General features: G+C 65.7%; 2 protein-coding genes across 6 annotated transcripts; both read right to left on the bottom strand.

Moving 5' to 3' along the window:
- Nucleotides 1-901: 901 nt before the first annotated feature.
- TSSC4 (tumor suppressing subtransferable candidate 4) lies at nt 902-3973 on the bottom strand. 5 transcript variants are annotated; one of them, XM_033402548.2, is made up of 4 exons: nt 3836-3973; nt 3121-3261; nt 2304-2417; nt 902-2147 (listed from the first exon to the last, which is right to left on the bottom strand). In XM_033402548.2, the coding sequence occupies exon 4, from the start codon at nt 2123-2125 to the stop codon at nt 1148-1150; it is 978 nt and encodes a 325-aa protein (XP_033258439.1). In that variant the 5' UTR covers nt 2126-2147; nt 2304-2417; nt 3121-3261; nt 3836-3973; the 3' UTR covers nt 902-1147. The 5 variants fall into 5 exon arrangements, with proteins under 5 accessions (XP_033258439.1, XP_049570004.1, XP_049570005.1 ...); XM_049714047.1 differs by having other exon boundaries at nt 2304-3261; XM_049714048.1 differs by lacking the exon at nt 3121-3261 and having other exon boundaries at nt 3836-3969.
- Nucleotides 3974-5534: 1561 nt separating this feature from the next.
- Nucleotides 5535-24033, bottom strand: CD81 (CD81 molecule). Its single transcript, XM_004278066.3, has 8 exons — nt 23810-24033; nt 12331-12445; nt 8528-8625; nt 7664-7738; nt 7263-7367; nt 6809-6910; nt 6188-6274; nt 5535-6098 (listed from the first exon to the last, which is right to left on the bottom strand). The coding sequence occupies exons 1-8, from the start codon at nt 23873-23875 to the stop codon at nt 6036-6038; spliced, it is 711 nt and encodes a 236-aa protein (XP_004278114.1). The 5' UTR covers nt 23876-24033; the 3' UTR covers nt 5535-6035.
- Between the last annotated feature and the right edge of the window lie 28 nt (nt 24034-24061).

Below are 24061 nucleotides of genomic sequence, written 5' to 3'. Positions count from 1 at the left end.
GTATCGGCTGCCACCGCACGTCCCCGACAGCTCGCACAGTGAGTGGCGGGCTGTCCAGCCTGGGCAGCGGCTGCGGGTCACCTCCCCAGGAGGACCCGCCCCCAAAGCTGCTTTATCTTAAATGGAGCCTGGGAAGTACACCCACACCTTGGGCTGCAGCCCCACATGAGAGTGGACCCTGGGGGGCGTCTGGGAGGTGTCAGGCGGTCAGTAAAGCACTGCGGGGGGAGAGGGACTTCCTGCCCTGCAGGGATGGGGTCTGGGCCCCTGAGCTTGCCCCAGCTGCGTGGCCAGCCAGGCCGGTCTCTCCTTCCCTTAGGGACCTGGAGCCCGGGGTAGGGGCAGCAGGGGCAGGGCCAGGCCCGGGGCTCAGCAGCACGATGGGCTGGCCAACCCCAAGTGCGGTCCCAGGAGAGCCACGCCCACTCCCGGCTACCTCCCCAGCACCCTCTGGGGACCCTCCTCATCGCCCTGCACAGCAGCTCCGCAGTCCTGGCGACACTGTCCCAGGACACCAGTTGTCGTCACACAGCCTGAGTAGGACAGAGTCAAGGGTGAGCTTGGCCAGGGCTGGAGACGGCGCCCGCTCAGCTGGCCGCTTCCTGGGGTCTACAGGCATATGCTGGAGGCAGGGGCTGCACACCGACAGCCGTGAGCCCGCCTCTGGGCGGGTCTGGGGTGTCCACCTCTTGCTCTGGGCTGAGGAGGGGGTCACCTCAGCTAGGCTGGGAAGACGCGCCACTGAGGAACACAGGCTTGATTTAGAAAGCTTCAGAGCCCCCTGACGCTAAGCTGGGAGGCTCCAATGTGGGAACAGCGTGATAGGGTGTCTGGAGGGAAGACAGGGCCCTGGCCACAGTCCCGAGCGGATGGGGGCTGACAAAGAGACACGGAGACTGAGGAACACCCAGAGCCTTTACTGTGCCCCTGGGCACGGGGTGAGTAAGGGTTTCCACCAACCCCTGGCCCACACCCTCAGCAAGGTCTCCGCCCTGGCCGCTGGTGCCACCGACAGGCAGCCCGCTGGCTCCCTTCCCTGGGGGTGGGGCCCCGGGCCTGCTCCGCCCCTGAAGCCACCCCGGGGGGACAGTGGGGGCCGTCCCTCCAGCTCGGCCAGGGCAGGCAGGCGGCCAGGCGGTCTCCCCGCTCAGACGTCCGCGCCTGGGGCCTCGGGGCTGCTGTCCTTGCTCCGGAAGTGGTCCCTGCTCCGCTTCCTGCTGCTGTGGAAGCCCACCGCCTCCCCTGGCAGGGCGCTGGCCCCAGACCCCGCGAGGGCCTCCCCCTCGGGTGCACCCACCTCCTGCAGGCGCCCCCGGGGTCTGCTCCACTCCTCGGCCTCCGGGCTCCCGGGCCTGGCCAGGTGGGCCAGCTCCACGGGGCCCTCGCCCCCCGCCGCCCCCGGGATCCCGTGGGGGCTCCCACCCGGCTCCCCTGCCTTCCTCGGGACCCTCCTCTTCTCAAGCCGGGCCTCGCCGGTTCGCACCGGTTTGGAGAAGATGAGCCGGCCCTCCCCACAGCTAGAGGGGTCCTGGTTGAAGGAGGGCACGTAGCCGCTGGGGGCGGCCAGGCTCTGGGGGCCCAGGAAGGCCAGGGCGGCGGCCCGGTTGCTCTGTTTGCTGGCCTCAGCCACACCCTCCAGGCTGTACTTGGTCCAGCGCTCGGGGTGGGCCACGTAGTCAGGAATGGGGGGCACCCTTAGGGGAGCGGGATTCTGAGTGGCCCTGCTCGGGCCCCCGGCTGGAGGCCGGCTGGAGAGTGTCAGCGGCTGCCGGAAGCCCCCACTGTCGCCAGGGCCGGCTGGGGCCGCAGAGGGCGGAGCCCGCCTGGCTGCCCGCTCCAGGCCGCCGAAGATGTCGTGGCTGCGCTGGGAGAAGGTGGGGCTCGTGCCTCTCAGGTGGAAGGGCTGCACCGCCGCTGTGGCGAAGCTCCTGGGGGGCGAGGGGGGCTCATCGGGGCCCGAATCCCCCGGGGCCTCCCCGGGCAGCCCCCCGGGAGACAGAGCTTCCACTTCAGCATTGTCGAGCAGGCTGAGGTCGGAGTCCGAGTCGCTGAGGCAGACGGGGTCGGGAGACAGAGCGGCACCCCCGGAGCCAACGGAGTGCTGGCCGTCCCCTGCCTCAGCCATGCGTCCCCCAGCCACGCCGCACCTGCACCAAAGCAGCCCAGGGAGTCGGTCACTGGAGACAACACAAGCTCAGAACAAGTCCCTCCTGCAGACCCACCACCCCGGGGAAGGGTCAGCAGCAAGAGCTGTGTCCAAGGAGGAGCGGCCAGGTCCCCCGCCCCGAAAGCCCTCCTCTTACCTCCCTGGCTGCTGGGCGCCTGTGCTGGACGGCTGGTGGGCCGAGCGCTGGAGAAGGTTCTTGGTCGCAACGGCCCCCGCCAGGCACGGCTCTGCTCAGTGGCTCAGTGGCTGGCTGAGGGCAGGGAGGGAGAGGCAGCCCTCAGACCAGACGGCAGACATGCAGGAGTGGAGCCGCCACCCCGGGAGTGGGCCTGGGTTTACAGAGCCCCTGACACAGCCAGGCCCAGGAGCTGGTCCTTCTGACGTGTCACCTCATTCAATCCTCTCCAGCCAGTCTGACTAAAGCCACTAGGAGGCCTGCTGCAGGGGGGGCGGGGGCTTGAACCCAGGGCCGAGAGCGACCTCTGCTCTGCACGCCTTCTCTCAGCCAGGCACGCTGCGTGGCAGGCAGCGGGTACTCCACAAAGGCCGGGGCGCCTGCCTGCTCCGTGGGGAGGAGGTGTGCTCCTGACCGCCGTGAGATGCCCTGGAGCTCCAGACGAGTCTGCAGACACATCCTTGGCATCTGCGGGTCAAGTGCTCAGGAAGCCGGAGCGGCCTTGCTCCGCAGAGGCCAGCCCCACAGCTCCTGGGGCATTTGTCCTATGCGCCTCCGCACACCCCTCACTTTCCCAGCTGAGCAGAGAAGTGCTGCCAGCACCTGGTTAGTGTTCCAGTGTCACCAGGCACCCTGAAGCTTGTTTCCAGGCTCAGAGGACAGCCCAGTCTCACCCTCCGCACAGACATCCGTCCACCAACTCCCTCTTCCCACCAAGCCTCCCTGGCCCAGGGTGACCCCTTGCTCGTGCACCCACCGAGGACCAGGCCAGGCAGACCTGCAGTGTCTCTGAGTGCCCGGCACCAGGTCAAACACAGGCAAGATCTCCATTCCTCTGGGCCTCGCGTGACTCCCAAAATGAAGGCACAACTCCAGGAAAGGGGACACGAAGTAAACGCCAATGGTGTCTGTTTTAGAGCTGGCAGGACCGGAGCGGGGAAGGAGTTGCCCGTCATACAGTACGTTGCAGGCAAAGCTGGAGTTCAAACCGGACTCCGGCTTCCTAAATTTGCAACCCCGTCCCCTGGAATCGCGGGAACGCCCGTGGTGAGTGGGACACGCCGCGGGGAAACGGGGATCTCGCCCCAAGACAGGGAATGCGGGGCCTGCATCTCTGAGTTCTCTGAGAACTTCCCAAGCTCAGCGCAGGGCAGAACTGAGTACAGGCTGAGGGCCTGTGGGGCTCGGAAGCGGGGTTTTCTCAGGGCCGGAATCCGGGCAGGCCAGGTCCCAGAGAACACTGGCTTCTTTGCCGGTTGTCTCGCTCCCCTGGGAGGCGGACCCTTGACTTTCTCCACTCCACGCGCCCAGGGCCTCGGCCCGTGCCCAACAGGTTCTCCGTGTCGGGGGCTTAAGTTCTGGGGCCAACTCGGGTGGATGGGCCAAGGGTCCGGGCCTCACGAGGGCCTCCCTGCTCGGCGCAGCAGACTGCGGACAGCAGACTCCCGAAGCCCGACAGCCCACCAGCGCCGTCCTCCCCACCACAAACCTACCGGCTCACCGCGGCCTGGCTGCCTCCATCTTGCACCGCGCTCGGCCCTCTGGGAAACTGAGTCCTCTGCCGGCCGAGGGCCGCGGCTTCCGCGCCTGAAGAACTACATTTCCCACAAGTCACTGGGCCGCTACTCCCGAGGCCTATCGGGAGTGTGCCCTCTGCGCATTCGCTGTCTTCCCTCCCGGAAACGGCGCTCTCTCGCGAAGAGACCGGAATTGACTAAGGCCAGGAGGGAGGCTGGGAGGCCGAACTACGACTCCCAGGATGCCCGAGGGCTAACGGCCAGCGCCGCGTTCCCGGGGCCGCAGCGCCGCTTGCCGGAAACCGCGAGGACCGGAAGTGCATCGACGCGTGCGGCGCTGTTCCCGGGCACTTCCGGTCCTGGCCTAGAGCGGCCGGCCACGCCCTCGTGGGTCCCGGGAGCCGGGCAGCGGGGCGTGCCGACCTCCCAACTGCCGGGGCCCGCCGTGGGGCAGCCCTCCTGGGAGAGGCGGCCTTACCTATTCCTGCCGATGGTCGATGGCCTGGCTGGTTATTTCTGCCCGGAAGCGCAGGGCAGATCCCAGTCTCCCCTGGACGGGCCGCACGTACCTCGGCCCGGAGCCCAGGCGGCCGGCGCCCTTTCCCTGCTGGCGCCTCGCCTGCTGGACGGCCAGAGCGCGCTCCCTCGCCCAGGGCTGCAGCCCTGGAATCCAGGGTTCAGGCCATGCTGCGGCCTAGCCCAGGGACCCAGAGAGGAAACGGGGCCCGTTCTGATCATCCCTAACGCCACCCCCATGCAGGGCCTCACCAGGAACGCGGAGTCCAGGCCACAGAAGGCAGCTAGTTCACACCGCAGCTAGCAGGGGTGACACCCAGGCCTCGGCCAGGATGTTCCCAGGGCTTCGCAGCACAGGGAGAAGTAAAAAGGAGCTGGTTCCTTGGGCCATCCAGTTTTCCCAACCCACCAGCACCCCCCTGGACTGTGGAAGGGCAGGCCCGCTGAGGCCCTGTGACCCCCAATGCAGGGCTGGGGTTAGTTTCCAAAATCAGCCCCCCAAGGAGGCCCCAGGGAGCCCTTGACGTATGAATCCCAGCCAGGGACTTGTCTCAAGAGGTCAAGTTAATGTACGTGCAGGGGAGTACCTGCATGCAGCTAATGATGACATCACCCAGCATTCCCGCTGGGGGCAGCAGCCTACCCCAAGAGGTGGCTGGGCCTCAGTCCACGGTGGTGGGCCAGGTAGGCTCCCCCAGGTAGTGGCTGAGGCCTTGCCCTCCAGCCCCTGCAAGATGTGGGCACCCAGCCTCATGACGGGACGTCTGCAAGCAGCTAGGTCAGAGAAGAGCCCCTCAGACCTTGGGAGGGAGCAGTGTGTCCATCCTCCTGGGCTGGCCCTCAGGAGGGCGGGGAGTCTTGCAGGGGCCCCACATCCTGTACCACATTCTTGGGCCGCCTGCCTGCCCCGCACAGACCCTGCTGGGCAGTGGTGCACAAGGAATGGGGGTGGAGGCTGCTCCAGGTGGCACAAGGCCCAACAAAGGGGCACTCCCTCCGCGGAGTCCTTCTGGGCGCCCCACAGACACCCACCAACAGGGTCGGCAGCACAGCCTGGGCCCAGCGAGGTCCAAAGAGCTGAGCACCGCCTGCGCCAGGCTCCTCGGGCTGCCCCTGGGTCTCAGACACCATGGGCACAGGAAGGGGCCGGACATCGTGGTAGCATGCCTGATTTTTCCTTCTTTATTGAATGACTTTCAGGATGTAATTACAATCGAAGGTGACGCGTTAGAAAGGAGAGGTGCGTTGAAGGCATAAGGCTGCTCGTGGACCCGGCTCTAGAGACAGGTGGCCGGAAAGGAACAAGGATTAAAAAAGGCTGAGCGTGTGCCACCCGTGGGGACAGGTGGGTAGGAGGGTGCAGCTTGGCCGGACGGCCCTTCGTGGCCCCGAGGAGAGGCCCGGCTAAGCAAGCAGAACCCCCGAGCAGCCCCAAAAGCAGAGGGGGCCCCTGCCCTGCAGTCCCCAAGGCCACTCACATGCCACCTACAGGTGACATCAGCCCCGAAAGCAACAGGGAACTTCAGGACAAGAACAAAACCTCAAAAGTGAAAAGGCTGATAAGTGTAGCAGTGATACCAGGAGGTTATATACACAGGTGGTGACGGCCCCTTCTCAGAAGTGTCCGGGTCGCTCAGCGGCCCTCCCTGCGGCCTCGGCCTCAGTACACCGAGCTGCTCCGGATGCCACAGCAAAGCACCATGCTCAGGATCATCTCGAAGATCTGGGAGAAGGGGGTGGGGGCGGGCAGGTGGGTCAGCGCCCGGAGACCCGTGGGGGGACCCTGGCAGATGCCCAGCCCGCCCCACTCACCATGATCACAGCCACCACGATGGCGGCGATGCCGATGAGGTACAGCTTCCCCGAGAAGAGCTCGTCGATCTTCCCGTGGCAGTCCTCCTGCGGGGGCGGCCAGACGGCATTCAGAGGTGCCCGATCTCAGCCCCCGGCGAGGCCGTGGCCCAGGGTCATTGCAGCAGGAGCACAGAGGGGCACAGCCCTGCCCCCCAGGACCCCTCGGCAGAGGTGTGAACAGGGCCTAGTCTCTGCCAGCTTTTACCTCAAACACGGAAATGGCGAGTGTGCCGTGTGCGCCCTCTTGCACTCAAGAGATTGGGAAGCACCACCGCGACGGGGCTGACCCGGGAGGTGAGGGCGCCTCCATGCCAGGTTCAGAGGGCTCCCCCATCGGGAGCCTGGGCCAGAGACTCGCCTCCCCATGGGCCGGCCAGCAGCAAAAATTTGGCCTCGGCCCCCAGGCAGAGCAGCCCCAACTCCAGCCACAGCACTGCCCAGTATGGCCGTGTCCTTGCCCTTGCCAGCGGGAGCCCCGAGAGGGCCAGCCACCGCCCAGGACCCACCAGGGGTGGCAGCCAAATGGGGAAGCAGGCAGGCCCCGCCCCACCCTGGGAGGCCCCACCCATCACCACACACCTTTAGCAAGTTACTGATGACGTTGCCGCTCGAGGGACACAGGCTGTTCTTGAACACAGAGGTGGTCACTGTGGTCAGCGCGTTGGAGCCACAGCAGTTAAGCTGCAGAGATGGAGGGCGCCCGCCGTCAGCCCTGGACACGTGGCCCGCAGGCTACAGAGGCCCCAGGAGCTGCGCCGGCCAGGCGTGGGGGCGGGGAGCTGGGCGGGTCCCCTCCAGGGGGAGAACGGAGCCCAGGGGGCCCACTCCGCCCCCTCCTCCCACTTAGCTGTGCTGCGCAGAGACCCCTGCACCCCATCTGCCTTGGCTCATCTAGTTCCCACCAGGGACCCCCAGGTCCCTCAGAATCTCCCCAGGTTCCAATGCCCCTCCCGCTCCTGGCTGAGGTCTCACTGAGAGGACAAAACCCCGGTCCCCGTGGACGCCCTACCCACCTCCCCCCGGCCCCCCGTACCGTCTCGTGGAAGGTCTTCACCACAGCCTTCGCATTGTTGGCGTCGTCGTCCATTATGGCCTGCTGCAAGGCCTGGTCGTAGAACTGCTTCACGTCCTTGGCGATCTGGGGAGGGAGGCGGTCACAGCACAGCAGGACTGCCCCCCCGAGACGTGCCCTCACCTGGCTCTCCCGGAAGGTATCACTCCCAGGACAGACCTGCCCGCCACTGAGCCCTAGAGAAGGTGACCCTGCCTTCCACTCGGTCGCCATGCTGCCTCTTCCAGAAAGCCCTCTGTGGGCTTCCTACCGGGAAGAGCCCTCCCAAAGCACCCTGCAGTCCGACCCCTCCCCCGCAGCCCGAGCCCCTTCCCCCTCCCCACCAGCAGCCCCCCTGCCCCTCCCCACGGACGCTGCCTCACCTGGTCCTTGTTGACAAAACCCCAGATGCCAGCGGCCACTTCACAGGCGAAGAGGATCACCAGGCAGGTGAAGAACTGAAAAGGGGAGGGGATGGCGGAGAGGGCAGGTCAGAGCTGGCCAGAGAGGGCCTGGGCCTTCCTGAGGCCCCAGTGACCGGCCGGCATGCGCGGGGTGGCCGGTGGTATCCACCCACCCAGGACCCGACGGGATGAGAGGCGTGGGGCCGAGAAGCAGAATCTAGGACTCGGCCCGGCAGCGAGATGCCAATGTTCTCATCAACCCCGAGGGACCAGGCTCCACAGGATGGGGTGGGTGTGGGAGGGGAGGACATGGTTGCTTCTGGGCGGGTCGGAAAGGGCAGGGAGGCAAAGCCCACGGGAAGGGTGTCGCCGTGGTGTGCCTGGGCTCGCCCACCGGAGACACAGGCACAGCCTCCTGCAGCCCACGTCTCCCAGACGCCAGGCCCTGGGCAGCACAGCCAGGCCTCCACTTCCCTTCGGTGGGTGACATGCCTAGGGGCACCTGGGGCTGGCTCTGGGACTGGGACTCACTCCCTGTTATATCTGTGGCTTTTTTTAAGGAAGAAAGAGAAAACGCAACTTTGGAACTCAGTAGGAACTAGACAAAGAACTAGACGTAACGGCAGTCCACCTCGGAGGGATTTGAGACCCGATTGGGGAAACCGGAGAGCTGGCATTCTGGGGGAGGTCCACAGGGTCAGACTGGCCAGGGCAGGCACCAGGCTCCACGTCGGGGACTGAAGGCGTTCTGTCTCCACCGGAGCTCCCAGTTCTGCCCCCGGTTCTGCCCCCGGCCGGCCCCGCAGCCCTCACCCTCAGCCTGGCCCCGGCCCAGGGCCTTACCGTCCCCAGCAAGCACTGGGACTCCTGGATGGCTCCGTAGCAGCCCAGGAACCCGACAAACATCATCACAGCACCCACGGCAATGAGGATGTAGATGCCTGCAGGGGAGAGACGGCTGCCCTCAGCGCCCTGACACCCCAAAGAGGCAGGACAGATGCCCCCGGAAGCCCTCCTCCCCGGCTGCGTACACACACCCCACTGCCCAGGCCTCCGGAGGGGCCACGAGGCGCTGACGCCCGCCCTGCTGGGAAGACAGCAGATGCCCGGAGGCTTGGAGAGGAGCTGCAAGGGCTTGGCAGCCCGGCGGGGCCGTGTGGGCCCCTCTCCAGGCCTCAGTTTCCTCCTCTGTGACGTGGGTGGAGACCGGCGTTGCCGAGGCCAGGACCGAACGGCCCGTGGTGAGTGTTCAGAGAACTCAGTGCGACGCCACAACCCGGACGCTCTCTGGTTCCCGCAGTCTCCGGGATTTGGGGGCATCGTGGAGGACCACCCCCATCTTGGCATAAAGGACCCAGCTACTGGCCCGTGGGGTGGGGTGGAGGTGAGCGCAGGGGTCTGGCGACTCCACTTCACTTGTGCCCTCTCAGACGGGGGCTCGAGTCCGGCTGCTCTGCTCAGAGGAGGGGGCTCTACCCGGCTTCTGAGGCCCTGACCCCGGGGGCTGGAGCCTGCTGGATGCAGAGGCCTGGCGGCTGGGACAGCTCAGGGATGGTACACGGGGTCAGTCTGCCCCCCTGGCCTGCCCAGCACCCACTGCTGGTCATGCGGCCCTTCTCTGCGTCCACAGTTCACCCAGGCGGGGCCCGTGCCCCTTGAAACGCAGACCACGTCTCTCCAAGGACCTCCCACAACCCTAGTCCTACCAGCAGACCTGGGCCCACTCCCCAGTCACCATGGTTACGCGGCGGGCAGGCAGCCCAAGCCCCCTGCACAGTGCTAGGACAATGGGTCCCAGGGCTCCGGTGCCAAGGGCCTGTCGCCCCTGCCTGGCCAGGCTTTGGAGAAGGAGCTTGGGGGCCAGGACCCACTGCCGGGCTCAGAAAACGCCCGGGGCCTCCCCTCTGGACAGACGGAGCCTCCCGCCAGGCATGCCCTCGGGGGCTCCTCACTCGGGCACAGCACCCTTGAGCCAGGTGTCCTCTGCTCAGGTCCTGAGACCCCCATCCCCACATCACTACCTGAGGTTCAGCGAGATGGCATAGGGCGCCAGGGAGGGGCACCTTGGCGTTCCGGGCTCTGGAGGGTCCTGCGAGAGGCTGGGAGACCCAGAGGCGGTACCTGACCCCCCCCCCAGGCCCAGCCCCAAGCCCCCCACGGTGCCGGGTTTCCACCTAGAGCCCTCGGCCTGGTTCTGGCCAGTGAGGTCCGGGACCCCCCTGGGCCCTGCAGCATTGCCTGGGGTGCTAAGCCAGCCCAGCTCACCCTCCCCCGCTGCCTGGCACTGGACAGACAGCTCTTGTCAGGGCCCACGTCTGCTCCCCCAGCTCCCTGGCAGGCCCAGTCTGCATCAGAGCCAGCAAGAGGCTCCGGAAGGCCGGCCCTGGGTGGGCAGGAACTCTGTGGCCAGAGGGGCTCTGAGAGGCCCCCACCCATGGGGACACAGCAGAAGGTCCAGGGCCTGGCACCCAGCCTGCCGGGTGGTCCCGCAGCTAACACTGCTTCCCCAAGGGCAGGATTCTCCAGAGCCAGGAGAAGCCAGGGTCAGGCCCCAGGTGACGTGCGGCCCCCAGTGAGTGGACCGGGGGGACATCTGCTCCAACGCCAGCCTTGCCCTCGACGAGCCTCTCCCGTGGGACCCCTTCCCCGCCAGAGCCTGAGCACAGCCCCGCCGCCTCCATTCTCCCGCCAAGGTCCCCCCAGACGTCTGCGCGCCGGCCTGGACTGTGTCCCTAACCCAAGCCTGCAGCCCGTTGCCGCTCTTGCCCCATCCTGGCCTGAAGCAGGGGACCTTTCAGCTCCTCTCCTGCCTCCTGGGCCGGACGCTGGGCTGACAGCAGGAGCTGCCCCAGCCACGAGGCTGGCGGCCCCGGCCCCAGCAATTTGGGAGGGACCCCTTCCCAGACTGCTCGCCCTGGGGCCGGTTCAACTCTGCCACCGGCAGAGCCCACGCCCACTGCACCCAAGGTCCCAGAGAGGGGGACGGAGAGATGGCAGCAGCCCTTCCCACATTGGGACAGAAGGCCCGGCCACAGGCTGGCTCAGACCCCTGCGGCGGCTCTGAGAGGCAAAGGAGAGGCCTGGGAGGAGCCCTGCAGGAGAGAAACACCCCTCGAGGGCCCAGAGGACACTCCTGCGTCCTCAGACTCTAGGGCCCAGAGGACACTCCCGCGTCCTCAGACTCGAGGGCCCAGAGGACACTCCCGCGTCCTCAGACATGTGGGCCCCGCTGACTGCCTTGCTTCTGAGGGGGCCTGGTGCGTGTGTGGGGGCCCCGGGTCACGGACCCCTTGTGCCCTCTCGGGAGGCAGACTCACCCTCTGCTCCTGAGACTCAAACCTGTGAGGGGACCCACAGCGCGGGGGGAGCCCAGGAACCTGCGGAAGAGGGCTCGGGACCCTCCCCGGGACGGCTGGCCCCGGGAGCCCCGCCGCCAGAACCCCAGGCTCCGGTCTCCGCCCCCCATCCATGGCCCCCGGAACCCAGCCCTCCCAGCTATGGCCCAGAGGGCCACGGGCAGGGAGGGGGCAGGCACCCCCCATGGCCCCGGGGCGGGAGGTGAGTGTGTGGGCCACTCCCACCGAGGGTCAAGCATGTGACCCTGGGTGGCTGCTGGCCCCTCAGGGCGCCCTGAGCCCTGAAGGTTCCCTGCCCTGCTGCTCACCTGTGGGAGCGAGAGGGGCCGGCCCAGGAGCCAGTCCTTTAATGGACAGAAGCATCTCAACAAACACTCCCACAGCTCCACAAGGGCCAGACCCCACCTTCCCTGATGGGGGGAGGGGGCCCAGCAGGAGGCGGGGGGCACCCCTTCTCCCCTCCCGCCCCTCCGTCGCTCCTCCGGCACTCCCACCCCCACCCCGGGGGCCGCTGGCCCAAGCCCCCCACCCCCAGCCTGACGGATGCCCCGAAGGGGCCACCACGGGCGCCCGGGAGGCAGACTCTCAGCCTAACAGGGCGGCTATAGGTGTGGCTGCAGGGCTGAGGCACGCAGGCCCTGAGTCTCCTTCCCGGGGGCTCTGGGCTCCAGCCCCACCCTCCCAGGAAGCCTCCCCGAAACACCCACCATATGACACGGGGGAGCGCAGGGGAAGGGGGCAGGCGCGGCCCAGTCTGAGCGCCACGCCACTCCTGGTCCCCCACTGGAAGGGACCTCTGTGCTGCCCAGCAGCGCCCCTGTGCCGGGCCTGCCGAACACCCCTCTGCCCCCGCCCCACCCAGCTGCTGCTCTCCTGCTCCGCCCCCCCCCCCAAGGTGATCGGGTGGGGTCCCAAAAAGCCACACACACACACCCCGCCCCCAGTTCCAGCTCTCCCTGGGAGCACCCCCCGCCCAGGCAGACACTGCACCAACTCCAGAGGGGACCCTCAAGGCCCCCAGGCTGACATAACCCCACCTGCTCTCTGGCTCCGTCTCACCCTCTGGCCGGAAGAGCCCTTCCTGGCTGGCCTCCTCCCTGCCCCAGCAAGAAGCCAGCCCCGCTGAGCTGGCTCAGCCCCTGCTTCCTCCTGGAAGCCCTCCTTGGAAGCCCTCCCTGACAGCCTGTCTGAGGCCTTACTGAGCTTATGATCACACACCCCAGTGGCCCGTTCCTGCCAGCCCCCAGCCCAGAGCTAGTCGGGGTCCTCAGCCCGTCCTCTGCCACTTACCTACGTAGAAGGTGTTGGGTGCAGGCCTGTCTCCGAGCTCCAGGTAGAGGAGGTTGGTGGTCTGAGGGTCATGGCGAAGCCACAGGGCCACGCCTAGGATCACACCTCCAGCCAGCTGCGGAAAGAGCAGGGCATGGTGTCACTCGTGGCCCAGAGCCCAGCAGTGGTGAGCGTGAATCCACCACACCACACACACACACAGAGGAGGGTGCCGAACCCTCCTGTCCGCTGGGTCTGCGTGAAGGGCTTCCCTCCAGGCAGGACTCACTAGCCCCTGGGGTCTGGGCTGCTGCTGGTTCCAAATGTCTGATTTGCTGCCTTGGTTGTCAAGATGCCCCGGGGGACCTGGGCATGGGGGACCATGTGGCTGGTCCCCAACCCTCCCGCCAGCACCACTGGAGTGAGACTCCCAGACAGGTTACCAGATAAGATGCAGGACACCGGGTTAATCTGCATTCAGACAGACAACAAGCACTTCTTGGAGGAGGGGGTGGGCACTCGATGCCCCGGGGGCCCTGGTGTGGATGGCAGAGGCTGCTGGGGCCGGTGGCAGCCGGGAAGCCACAGGGCCGGGGCTTTGTGGGTAACTCCCTGCCATCACGGAGACGGCAAACTGCCGGGAGAGCAAGGGAGCCCGCGGTGCCCGCCAGAGAGACCGCAAGGCGGAGACTGCGCTGAGCGGCGGCAGGAGAGGGGGCTCCGCTCAGAGCCTGGCACGGGGGGCGCGGGCTTCCGACTGACTCAAGCCCTGCGAGCACGGTGGCTCAGGGCTAGGTGGGTCTGTCCTTGAGGGTGAGCCCAGACCGGGCCCGGCAGGCCCACGCCTAAGCATCTGACCCACCCAGGCAAGCTGGCCCCCGCACCCCAGCCTCCTCCCTGGGCTGCTCCCCGAGGCAGTAACTGTCCCCGGAGCTACAAGCACCAGCTCCGACACAGACCGTCAGCTACGTGTCCAATGAGGAAGAGAAACCGAAAAGCGGACCCCAAGAAGACCACCTGGCTGGCCCAGTGCCTGTCCCCAAGGCCCTGGCCAGGGAGCGCAGCCCCGAGACAGGCTCAGCAGAGCGTGTGAGACTCGAAGCCCCAGCACCAGGGGCTGCCCCACGGAAAGCCCCAAGCATCTCCAGGGATCTCCAGGCAGGTGACGCTAGGGCGCTGATGGGGGACGGGGAGGCCAGGAGCCCCGCGGCCCCAGCCCAGGCCCTCCTACGCTGGGCTCCGTGGACGATGAGGCTGGTGGGAACCGCTGGGGACCGCTGGCGCCCGGCAGCAGCCGGGCTGACCCCGAAGGTGGTGCTGTCGACACCGCCCCCCCAAGGGCGGGACGGCACCCTCTCTGACCCCCTCTTCCAAACGTTCAACTAGGGACTCCACTCCCCACACCCAGGGCAACACATTTGCTCTCCCCCTTCCCAGAGCACATGCAGCGGGACCGACAGGGTCCCTCCGGGGCCCCCGGGCCCCCCCTGCACACCACTGGAAGGGCAGTGCCGAACTCCCCGCGTCCCGTGGCTGCTTCTGGTGTCTGTCACACCCACAAGCGGGTGGGAGGGCCCGGGGAAGGGGCAGGGGGAGGGGGAGGATGGGGATGGGGGGGAGGGCGGGGACGGGGTAGGGGGAGGGCGGGGATGGGGCAGGTAGGCTCCAGAGGGAGTCCCGCTCCTCTGGCTGCCCTCTGCAGCTCCTGGGCAGGCGTCTGCAGCTCCTGGGCAGGCGTCTGCAGCTCCTGGGCAGGCGGGCAGCGGTGGTGAGGCTGAGGGTTGCCGTGGTAACTCTGGCTAGAAACCGCCACTTATTCTGCTTTGAAACTGTGGTCCAGAGACCGCTTTGTGAGACGTTCCAGGACGGAGGGGGTGGGGCAGGGGGAGCCCTGTCCTGGGCCTCCTTTGCAGTCACAGAGGCCTGGCCCCAAGCCCTGACTCAGCCTCAGTAGCCCCGTCGGTAAGGAGAGCTGAGCGTGGAGTGCACCTCCCGCCCCCCTGGCTGGGCTGGGACCACTCCCATCTTCCCCATGCAGGCCCTCACCCCAGAAGCCAAGGGGACAAGCCCATCTAGGGCACTTGGTCCTAACAAATGCTGTGAGGGTAATGCTTATCCCAGCACCCAGATGCTAACCGTGGGGTGGCAGGCAAAGTCCCCATCTCTCCTCTCGGGAAGGGCTTTCCACTGCAGACCCCAGGATGTGCGGGGGACAGGGGCAGAGGGGCGACAGCAGCCTCCAGACTCCCCTGTGGCTCCAGCCCACCTCCTGAAGGGTGAACAGGGAAGGCAGTCCCGCCTCCAGGCAGGGGAGAGCCTGGCGCTTAAGTGTACCCTCCTCAGCTGGTCCTCAGTCATTCCAGGCCCCGCACAGACCCGCTGGGGTGGGCCTGGATGAAGGCAATGGTGGCAGTGGCCACTCCCAGTTTCGGGAGCTGGGATGGGCATTCACCTAAGGTCACCTACAGAGGAAGGGGAAAGGCAGCACTGCGAATCCCCCCCTGAATCCCCCCACCCAGGCCATGAGAAAAGGCAGAGGGTGGGGTGGACCCGTGCCTCTGCAGGGAGGGGGTGCCCAGGGCAGGGCAGGGGTCCCAGAAGCGGCAGACGTCTGAAAGAAGCCTGCTCTTCAAAAGAGAACCCACGGACTGGGGCTTGCAAATGGCTAACAAAGGACCCGTATCCAAAATTTATAAAGAACTTGCAATACTCTAATGACAAGAAAACAAACAACCGATTTTTCAAAAACAGGCAAAAGAAAAAAAAATTGGACACTTCGCCAAAGAAGAAATGTGCACAGCAAATAAACGCATGGAAAGACGCAGAGTCATTGGTCGCAGGGAGATGCAAATTAAACCACAGTGAGACACCCCCAAGCACCTATGGGAGATGGGCTGAAGCGAGAAGACCCCCAGGCGAGGGTGGGGAGCAGCGGGGACAAAGGACGAGGACCCCACCTCCCCTCCACCCGCCACGCGCCCAGCCCCTGCACCCCCAGTACTGCCCCAGGGGGTGGAAGCTCGTGCCCACACAAACGTGCTAGCACCTTTCCTGGTAACACCCCCAAACCGGGGACAACCCGGTGCCCTTCAAGCGGTGAGTGGGTGGATGCCCACCAGCAGGGGAAGGGAAGAAACTCCTGGAACTCCTGACACAACCACCAGGGTGAATCTCCAGATACCCCCGCCGTCCCAGACCAAGAGGAAAACCACCACCTTCCGATTCCGTCCACATAAAAAGTACAGGAAATGCCGATCACGGGCACAGACGACAGGCCGGCGGGTGGCCTGGGATGGGGAGGAGGGACCCCAAGGCCCTGGGGACACCTCTGCGGGTGATGGATACATTCACTCTCCTGGTGGGCCACCCTCTAGGTCTCACAGGTGCCTCCTGACGTCAAAACCTACCACGTTGTACGTTTTAAACGTGCAGTTGACGCTATGTCAAACAAAGCTGTTTAAAAAACCCCACACACCCAAATCCCCGTCCACTGAACTTCCAAGCAGCAAAGGCTTTAGGGGTAAATGTTTCTTCTGGTCTCAAAGGATCCAGCCTGCTGTCTTCATGCCAACCGTCCGCCAAGGTGAGGACCCCCAGGCTTCCAGCTGCCAACAGCATCTGGAAACGCTGAAGTCTTGTCCACAAGACTGAGGTTTTAGGGTCAAAAAAGGGACTGGATAAACGAAGGAACACTTATGCCCGCTACAAAACGGAGTCCAGACTTAATGGAAAGCACTTAGTCCTCACACTGGGTGGGAATCAGAATGTGGCAGCCAAGGGCCCTCAGAGCCTCTGGCTACTGGGTCATCTCAGGACCGTCTCGGCACCTTTGTGCCTCCAATATCCTTGTGTGTGTGATGAGGAACTAAAAGTACACAAGCTGAAAAGATGTGGTCCATATATACAATGGAATATTACTCAGCCATAAAAGGGAACGAAATTGGGTCATTTGCAGAGACGTGGATGGATCTAGAGACTGTCATACAGAGTGAAGTAAGTCCGAAAGAAAAAAACAAATATCGTATAATAACACATATATGTGGAACCTAGAAAAATGGTACAGATGAAAGGGTTTGCAAGGCAGAAATAGAGACACAAACGTATGGACACCAAGTGGGGGAAGCGGCAAGGGGTGGGGGATGGTACGTATGGACACCAAGGGGGGTGGGGGAATGAATTTGGAGATTGGGATTGACATGTATACACTGATGTGTATAAAACAGGTAACTAATAAGAACCTGCTGTATAAAAATAAAATTCAAAAAATAAAAATAAAATAAAAGTACACAAGCTGACCTATGCAGGGCGCTCAGATGATGCCACTGTGCACAGCATTCGACAGCGCGGTGGTTACCGTGAGACCCTCGGCAGTTTCCAGGCAGGCTGCTCAGTGGCAGAGTCTGACACATCTCCACTCACCCCCTCCCCCTCTCCTGCTAGCTGGCCTGGCGGAAGTGCCGCTGCCACCTGCTCCTGCATCCTGAGATGCTCCCGCGTCCTGAGATGCTCCTGCGTCCTGAGATGCTCCTGCTTGGGTGGGGCTGGCGAGCGGCTCAGGAAAGAGCCCCTAACCTGTTGGGATTACTGAAGGGTTCCACACCAGGGGACGGCACGGACTGTCTGTAATCCTACGAAAGATGCAGTTTCTGTTTCTTTCTTCCTCCTTTCTGAGAATTAATAAATAATAGCGTCAACTAAAAGGGGGGGGAAGGGGGCTGCCAAGTACACTGGGTTCCTGCCCGGCCTGTCTGCATTTCCAAGAAGCAGCTGAAAGGGCGTAGGAGTGGGTGCTGCCCGGGCAGGCCTGGGGCAACCTTCCCCCCGCCCGCCCCGCGCCCCGGCTCCTGCCAGGCCCTGGGTGGGAGCTGAGCTGGGATCTGTCTTCCATCCCTCCCCACCCACATGTGCTGGCCCAGTGGTCACCCCAAGTCCTGCCCACGTATTCCAGGAGTGACAGGGACACCCACGCATCAACGTGCTCCCTTACTTAGCAGCTCTGACGCTCTCAGAGACAGATGACAGAAGGGGCAGCTCCGTCGTGACCCGGGAAGGGCCTTGGCTCTGAGCCGCTCTGCTCCCTAACCCGCCACCGCAAGGGGTGCACACTCTTGCTGGGAAGGTGTGCCACGAAGTGCCCATGCAGCTCAGCAACCAGGAGGTCCTGGGGGCCTGGAGACCCTCCCCAGGAGAGCAGTGAAGGCCACAGGCAGGAAACACCCTTGCAGACACCGGGATAAGTCAGAGGAAAGAGGTGCAGCAAAGACCCTTTGAGGATGGGATGTGGAGGGTCAGTGGGGGCAAAGGGCACCACCCTTGGGCTGGGCGGGGACCTGGGTCCCTGGAGGCTGACCCTCCATCTCCACCCACCATGAGAACAGGGTGACGCGGGGCCCGACTCAGCCTTCCTGGGGGGTGGGCAGCGACCCTACGGCCCTGTTGTGCCCTCCGGGAACACAGCCACCCAGCTCAAGGCGGGAAGGAAGTACAGAGAGAGGAGCAGGGACCCTCGCCTCAGCCAGGAAGCGGAAACTACCCACCAGGCCCCTCGACGTCAGGAAGCCGCCTGGACTGGCCTCTAAGAATAGCCACAGGGGCGGAAGAGGACACTGGCCCTCCTGGGCCCCGCCAGCTGCGGGATGCAGGAGCCCCTTGTCGCCGGGAGGGGAGTGCAGGCCCCCGAGGACACCCTGCCACCTCTCTGGGCACAGCGGAGTGCGCCTTGGGAACCCGCAGGGCCTGCCTGCTTCCTGGGCCCGTCCCCGAGCCTACCTACCACCCACTGCAGGCGGGGAGGCCGGGAAGCAGCCTGCTCCCCGGCCCTACACCCACCCCACTGGCTGAAAGGGCCCCTCCTGTGGGATGTCCCTGTGTCCCCTCAGCCCCTGCAGAGAGGGGCGTGTGGACACAGACGTCCCAGCCACCTGCCGGCAAAGGGCACTCGAGGGGCTGCAGCGGGGCACACACATCAGACAAGGAGGGTCTGGGTAGGCTGGGGAAACACTGGTCGGAAGACAGGAGGTGGGTGGGCCCAGGCAGGGGCCAGAGGTGAGTGGAGGGGCCCCGGGGCAGGCCGGGTTCTCTGGCCGCCACGTGCTCCCCGCACAGCCCCAGGCACAGCCCCCCACCCTTAGCGATTCCCTGGCCCCTGCCTGGAGCTGTGCAGGCCACAAACCACAGTGGTTGAAGGACCGGCCCTGGTTTCCAGTCTGCCTCCACCACTTCCTCGTGTGGGCACTCGGGACCTCGGTCTCCTTATCGCTCCAGTGGGCCAGCTGGAGGCAAAGGGCATGGCTCCAGCCCAGTGCCCGCCTGGCACAGGGGAGCGGGACTTCGTGTGCATCCGAGCCGTTATCTCGGGGACAGAGGGGAAGACTGTCCGTCCAGCAGGCGGGTGGCCGAGCCCCTGGGATGGGGAGCAGAGAGGGCCTGGCCCGTGTGAGACGAGACTCCCCGTGAGCTCCGGGGGCGGGCAGGACTGCACAGGGTGCTTCCCAAACCCGCCGAGCACCCCCGAGACCAATGCCATCAAGCTCTGGGGCTCAGGCCTCCCAGCACCTGGGGCTGGAGACCAGGAAGGCGGGCGGCCCGAGGCCCTCCCTTCTGTTCCCCTGCAGCCCCGGGGTCACGGCCTGACCTCCACATCCCCGCCAGGAGCCGGCTGCTGGGTACCAGACTCAACGCCCAGCTGCAGGTGACGTGACAGGTAAGGCGGGTTACAGGGCGCCGTTAGACATTCCCCGAGGGAGAGTTATGACCCAGGCCGGCCTGCGTGTGGGAGTTGGAACAGAAGACTCCCGTGGGACGGCTCGGGATGCCAGGGGGCCGCCCAGCCCCGCACTCCGCACGGTCCCAGCTTCCCGTCCTTCACCTTCTCCACAATCATCCTGTTACCCCAGTAATTGCGGGCAGGGGGAGCACTAACCTTCCAAAGTTAGAAGGGGCGTGGCTTCAAAGAAGGGGGCAAGGGGGCTGCCCGCTCCCCAGGCTTCTGTGGCGTTCGGACCCCCATGACCGGGCTCTCGACCACCCTGCCCTCAGCCCCCTCCCCCACCACGCACCGAGCGCCAGCGCTAAGGTGCCTCCCTGCCCGCCGAGCCCCGCAGCCCTCGAGCCCAGGGAGGGCGGCTACGCACCAACAGGCACCCCTGCGACCACGCGCTGCTGGCCGGCCAGCGAAGGGAGACCTACTGCCAGCTGATTGGCCACCCCTGGGGCCAGGACCCCTGCCCGCCTGTGGGGATTCCCCCAGCACCTGGGGGCCCACCTAGAGCCCCAGGTGGTCTTGCGTGAAGCAGTACTTAGGCCAGTACAAAGTGTGGGGGCGGGGGAGGGGCACCGAAGTCCAGAGGCGGGTCACACCACACCTGCCGGACACCTGGAAAGGGCCGATTCGAAGTGAGCTTGGTGCTCCACGCAGCGTGAGGAGTCCCGGCACGGGGCCGTGCTGCCTCCAAGGCGAAACCCCCAGCCCCGGCTGCGGGCCCGGCCTGCGTCTCGGGGGGCGGGCAGAGCCAGGGTCCCCGCATTTCTCCCCCACCCCTACCTGGGGCCCTCTCCAAAACGCTGCACAAGTGCAAAGGTGACGTCTGCCCCTCCCACGGGTGTCCGGACTCTACACCTTATTGATTTTCATGGCTCTTCCCTGTCATGGGATTTCAGGCGCTGAAATGAAGGCGGGGGGTGGGGGGGTAGATTATATGCGAGGGGGGCGCTTTGGGGGGCCCATCTCCCTGTCTGGACTTGGAAGCAGTATGAGTTAGGGACTGGGGGTGAACTCAATTTCTGGAGGCACACTGAGCTGGGGGTGGGGGTGGGGGAGGGAACCCCACAGGGTGGGCACCGCATGGGCACTGGAGCAGAGCCCGCCAGGGTCCCAGGCTCCCCGCCTCTGGCTGCAGCTCTGCACCCCGTAATGCCCAGACACTCTCCCTGGGGCCAGCCCGTCCTGGGCACAGACCACAGATTTCCTCTTCTCAGCAGGCCCTGGCCCAACGGCCGTTTCCCCAGAGTGTGGCAGCCAGATGCCCGGGGGCACCAGGGGAGCTCACCTGCCCTCCCACTGAAACCAGGAACAGGAAATCCCTGCCCCCAGCCAGAGCCCGCCTGGGTCACATCCCCTCTCCGAGAAGGAAGGCGACAGCACCACTAAGTGACAGGCAGCCATGTGCTGTCCGGAAGCAAGAATTTAAAGCCAGTTAGCAGGGCTTCCCATCAGCCCCACTCCCAGCCAGGTCTGGCCGAACGGCCCCTGCTACCTCTGGAAGGAAGCCCTGACTGCATCCGGCTGGAGGAGCCGCCAGTCCCGGGGGGGGCCACTGCTGCTGCCCCTGCAGAGGAGAGGCTGTGATCACACCCATTTCACAGATGAGGCGAGCAGGGCTCACACAGGGCGTGCGCCCGCCCCAGGTCGCCCACTCGAGTGGGGTGAGCAGGGAAGCAGGGGCAGGCGCCTCTGCTCATCCTGAGCTGCTCCGGCAGCAGGGCCGAGCCCCAGTCACCTCGCCAGGAAGCTCCCGGGCCCACCCCACCCGCGGGAATTCCATGCCCTTGGGGGAGCATCTGCACAGTCTCCCCAGCTCGGGCCGGGCCGCTGCTCTTCCTGCCATGTCCCCACCTCACACCTCCGGGCCCGCCTGGCCAGGGGCCCCCACAGCAGGCTGGGGTCAGGCGTGCTGAGTGCACACAGCCTGGGCCCCGGGGTCTGGCGCCAAGAGGTGGGACAGCAAGTGTGTGTGCTGGTGTGTGTGGGCGTGCATGGTGACCGGCTCCTTCTCAAACAGCATGCCAGCCTGCCTCTGACGCTGCCGCCCACGGGGGAAGGCTTTACTCTCTGAAATGAAACTTTAAAAAGTGCCCAGATCCAGGGACTGGCTCCTGCCCAGATCCTGGTGGCGCAGTGGTTGAGAATCCGCCCGCCAATGCAGGGGACACGGGTTCGAGCCCTGGTCCGGGAAGATCCCACGTGCTACGGAGCAACTAAGCCCGTGCGCCACAACTACTGAGCCTGCGCTCTAGAGCCCGTGAGCCACAACTACTGAGCCTGCGAGCCACAACTACTGAAGCCCGCAAGCCTAGAGCCCGTGCTTCACGACAAGAGAAGCCACTGCAATGAGAAGCCCGTGCACTGCAACCAGAGAAAGCCCGCGAACGGCAATGAAGACCCAACACAGCCAAAAAAAAATAATAATAAGCCCAGATCCAAATCCAGACCCCCGTCCTCAACCTCCTGACCCAGCTCCCACCCCCAGCGCCCCCTTACTGCACTGTGGCCAGGTGCACGGTGAGTGGGTGGGGCTGGGCACCAGGAGCCCTCCCTCACCCACTGGATCCTGCGGGGGCCTCCCAGGCGTCACTGCCTACACTGGCCAAGGAATGCGGTCTTCCCTACCAGCCACCATGCCCAACACCCATTTCCTGAACTAATCTGACAACAACCCCAGGGGAAGGACCCCCCGCTTCAGCAGGGAGGAAACCCAGGACCAGAGCAGCAGGGTGGAGACTCCACTGAGGTCCAAACCCCGGCACCATATGCTCTCGGCCAAGCGATGCTGGGGGAGGGGATGCACAGAGCCCCCCGCCCCAGCCTGGCTCAGCGTGGCATCCCACCACAGGGGGCAGCCCAGCGTGGGTGCGTGGGGCCTTGCTGCCCCTGGAAGCAAATGCTCCTCTGGCCTCCTGGGCATGCCCAGGGAGGGAGGGAAGGGGAGAGGCCTCAGAAACAATTCCTTAAGCCCGAACACAAAGTGGCCCAGGGTGGGGGTGGGGATGTGTCAGGCCTCCACCCCTGCTGCCTGGGAAATTACCAGAGGTACCCAGGCTGAGCTGGGGGTGGGGTGGCGGAGCCTGCCCTGGAGACCTCTCCTGCTGTGCAGGTGGGAGGGACTCACCTCGCCCCTACACTCAGTCCAAAGGCAAGAATCCACTCCTGCTAAGTCCCCTTCCTCCGCCCCCCTCCCCCTCCCACCAGGGCCCTCCCAGGCTCTGCGGGTACAGACAGGCTCAGGGGCTGGCAGAGGGGTGTCCCGGTGACACCCCTTGCCAAGACCACCCCTTCAGCAAAGGCTGCCCGGCCCACCCTGGCCCATCCTGACGGCCTAACCACTCCCACCCCCAGGGCAGAGGCTGCTGGCTACAGGACCCCCACCAGTGCCCCTGCAGGGAGGATATGACACCTCCACTCCGTGTCCAGTCCCTGCACTCCCCACCCCAAATACCTCAGTGCCCCGAGGTCCATCCTGGGACCCTTGGCCGTCCAGATGGCAAACAGATGTCCCCAGGCCCACACACTTTTCCAGGAACCATTTTAAAAGTTTACCCTCCCAGTGTCAACTTAAGAAAGCATCCACCCGACGTCCTGGTCCTCCGTGACAAGGGGTGAGCAGCCTGGGGTGGCGGAGAAGCAAGAAGGGGCCAGGAGGGGGCCCGAGTCACTCTGCCCAGGGGACCGCAGGGACGCAGGACACAGCTGTGAGAGGGGCTTCTCCGGGCCAGAAGGAGATCTCCACCCCCTAATTCCAACACTGACAGGAAATGGAAACAAAAGCCACAGCTTCATCAGTCACAGGCCAGCAGTGAAGACTGAGGAGGAAACACAACTCAGGCCAGCAGCCCACAGACCCCAGGAGACCCTCCCGCACCCTGAGACGTCCAACCCGTGGGCTCCTCTTTCCAAAGCGGCCTCCCAAGCCCAGACCTGGACATCCATCCAGCCCCTTGCCCCTCACAGCCTCCACGGCGCCCCAGGGGGAAGACGGGCTGGAAGGTCAGGCTGGGTGAGGAGGGGAGGAAGATGGGGCTCCACAAGCTGGGGGCACCAGGGGGGAGGCACCCCAGCACGCGGGCCACCCGGGGCCCAGGGCGCTTCCTCTCTGCGCTTCGCCCCGGCCCGGACCCCCATACGACCCTCAGGGTGGCGACAGCAGGCAGGAGGGTGAACTGGACTGGGCCCAGGATGGGGTGGACGGTCCCCAAGACTCTGGCAGAGTGCGCGCACCCCGCCCCCCCGCCCCCACCACCGCACTGGGCCGCCCATCTAGGGGCGGTGGCCCCGATGAGCTCATGGGGGCGGGGCGTCTGGAGCCCCGCCCTCGAGCCCCTCAGTCCCCGCGAAGCAGGGTGGTCCCAGAAACAGCGGCCAGGAGGGCTGAAGCAGTGGCCGGGTACTGGATTCGGAGCGCGCACCCACCGCACCACCACCATCACCAACCGGGAACAGACCCCAGGTCCCCAAACGGCCCGGCCCGGCCGCGGGGCTCTGGGGTCCCGACGCGCAGAGGCCCGAAACCCGTCTTGGAGCCCCCCGCCCCACCCTCGAGGTGCACGGCGGCCCCAGACGAGCCCCACCGCTGCGACCCACCGGCCTAGGACCCCCCACCACGCGCTCGGCGCACACAGGTGGCCCTGCAACTTGGCGGCCCGGTTGCGCCCCCTTGGCAGGGCCTAGCGGGGCGCGGCCTGCCAGGCTCGGGGAGCGCCCTCCCACCCGCGGCTCCGGGCTCACCCAGAAGACGAAATTGAAGACGAAGAGCAGGTACTTGATGCACTTGGTGCAGCCCTCCACCCCCATGGCGGCGCGGGCGGCGGGCGGCCTGCGGGGCGCGGGCCGGTCCTGGGCGGCGGGCGCGGGGCCTGGGCGCCTGATCGGCAGCCGGTGGCCTGGCGGGCGGCTGGGACGCGCGGACGGGGGGCAAGAAGGGCGCTGGAGGCCGAGCCGAGAAGCACGCCTGTGTCTTTGCCACCGTTGCGCGCTCGC

Source organism: Orcinus orca, chromosome 8 (genome assembly GCF_937001465.1).
Source record: "Orcinus orca chromosome 8, mOrcOrc1.1, whole genome shotgun sequence".
NCBI classification, from domain to species: Eukaryota; Metazoa; Chordata; class Mammalia; order Artiodactyla; family Delphinidae; genus Orcinus; species Orcinus orca.
The sequence above is the reverse complement of the archived record's forward strand: the minus strand, read 5'-3'. Positions and strand labels throughout refer to the sequence as shown.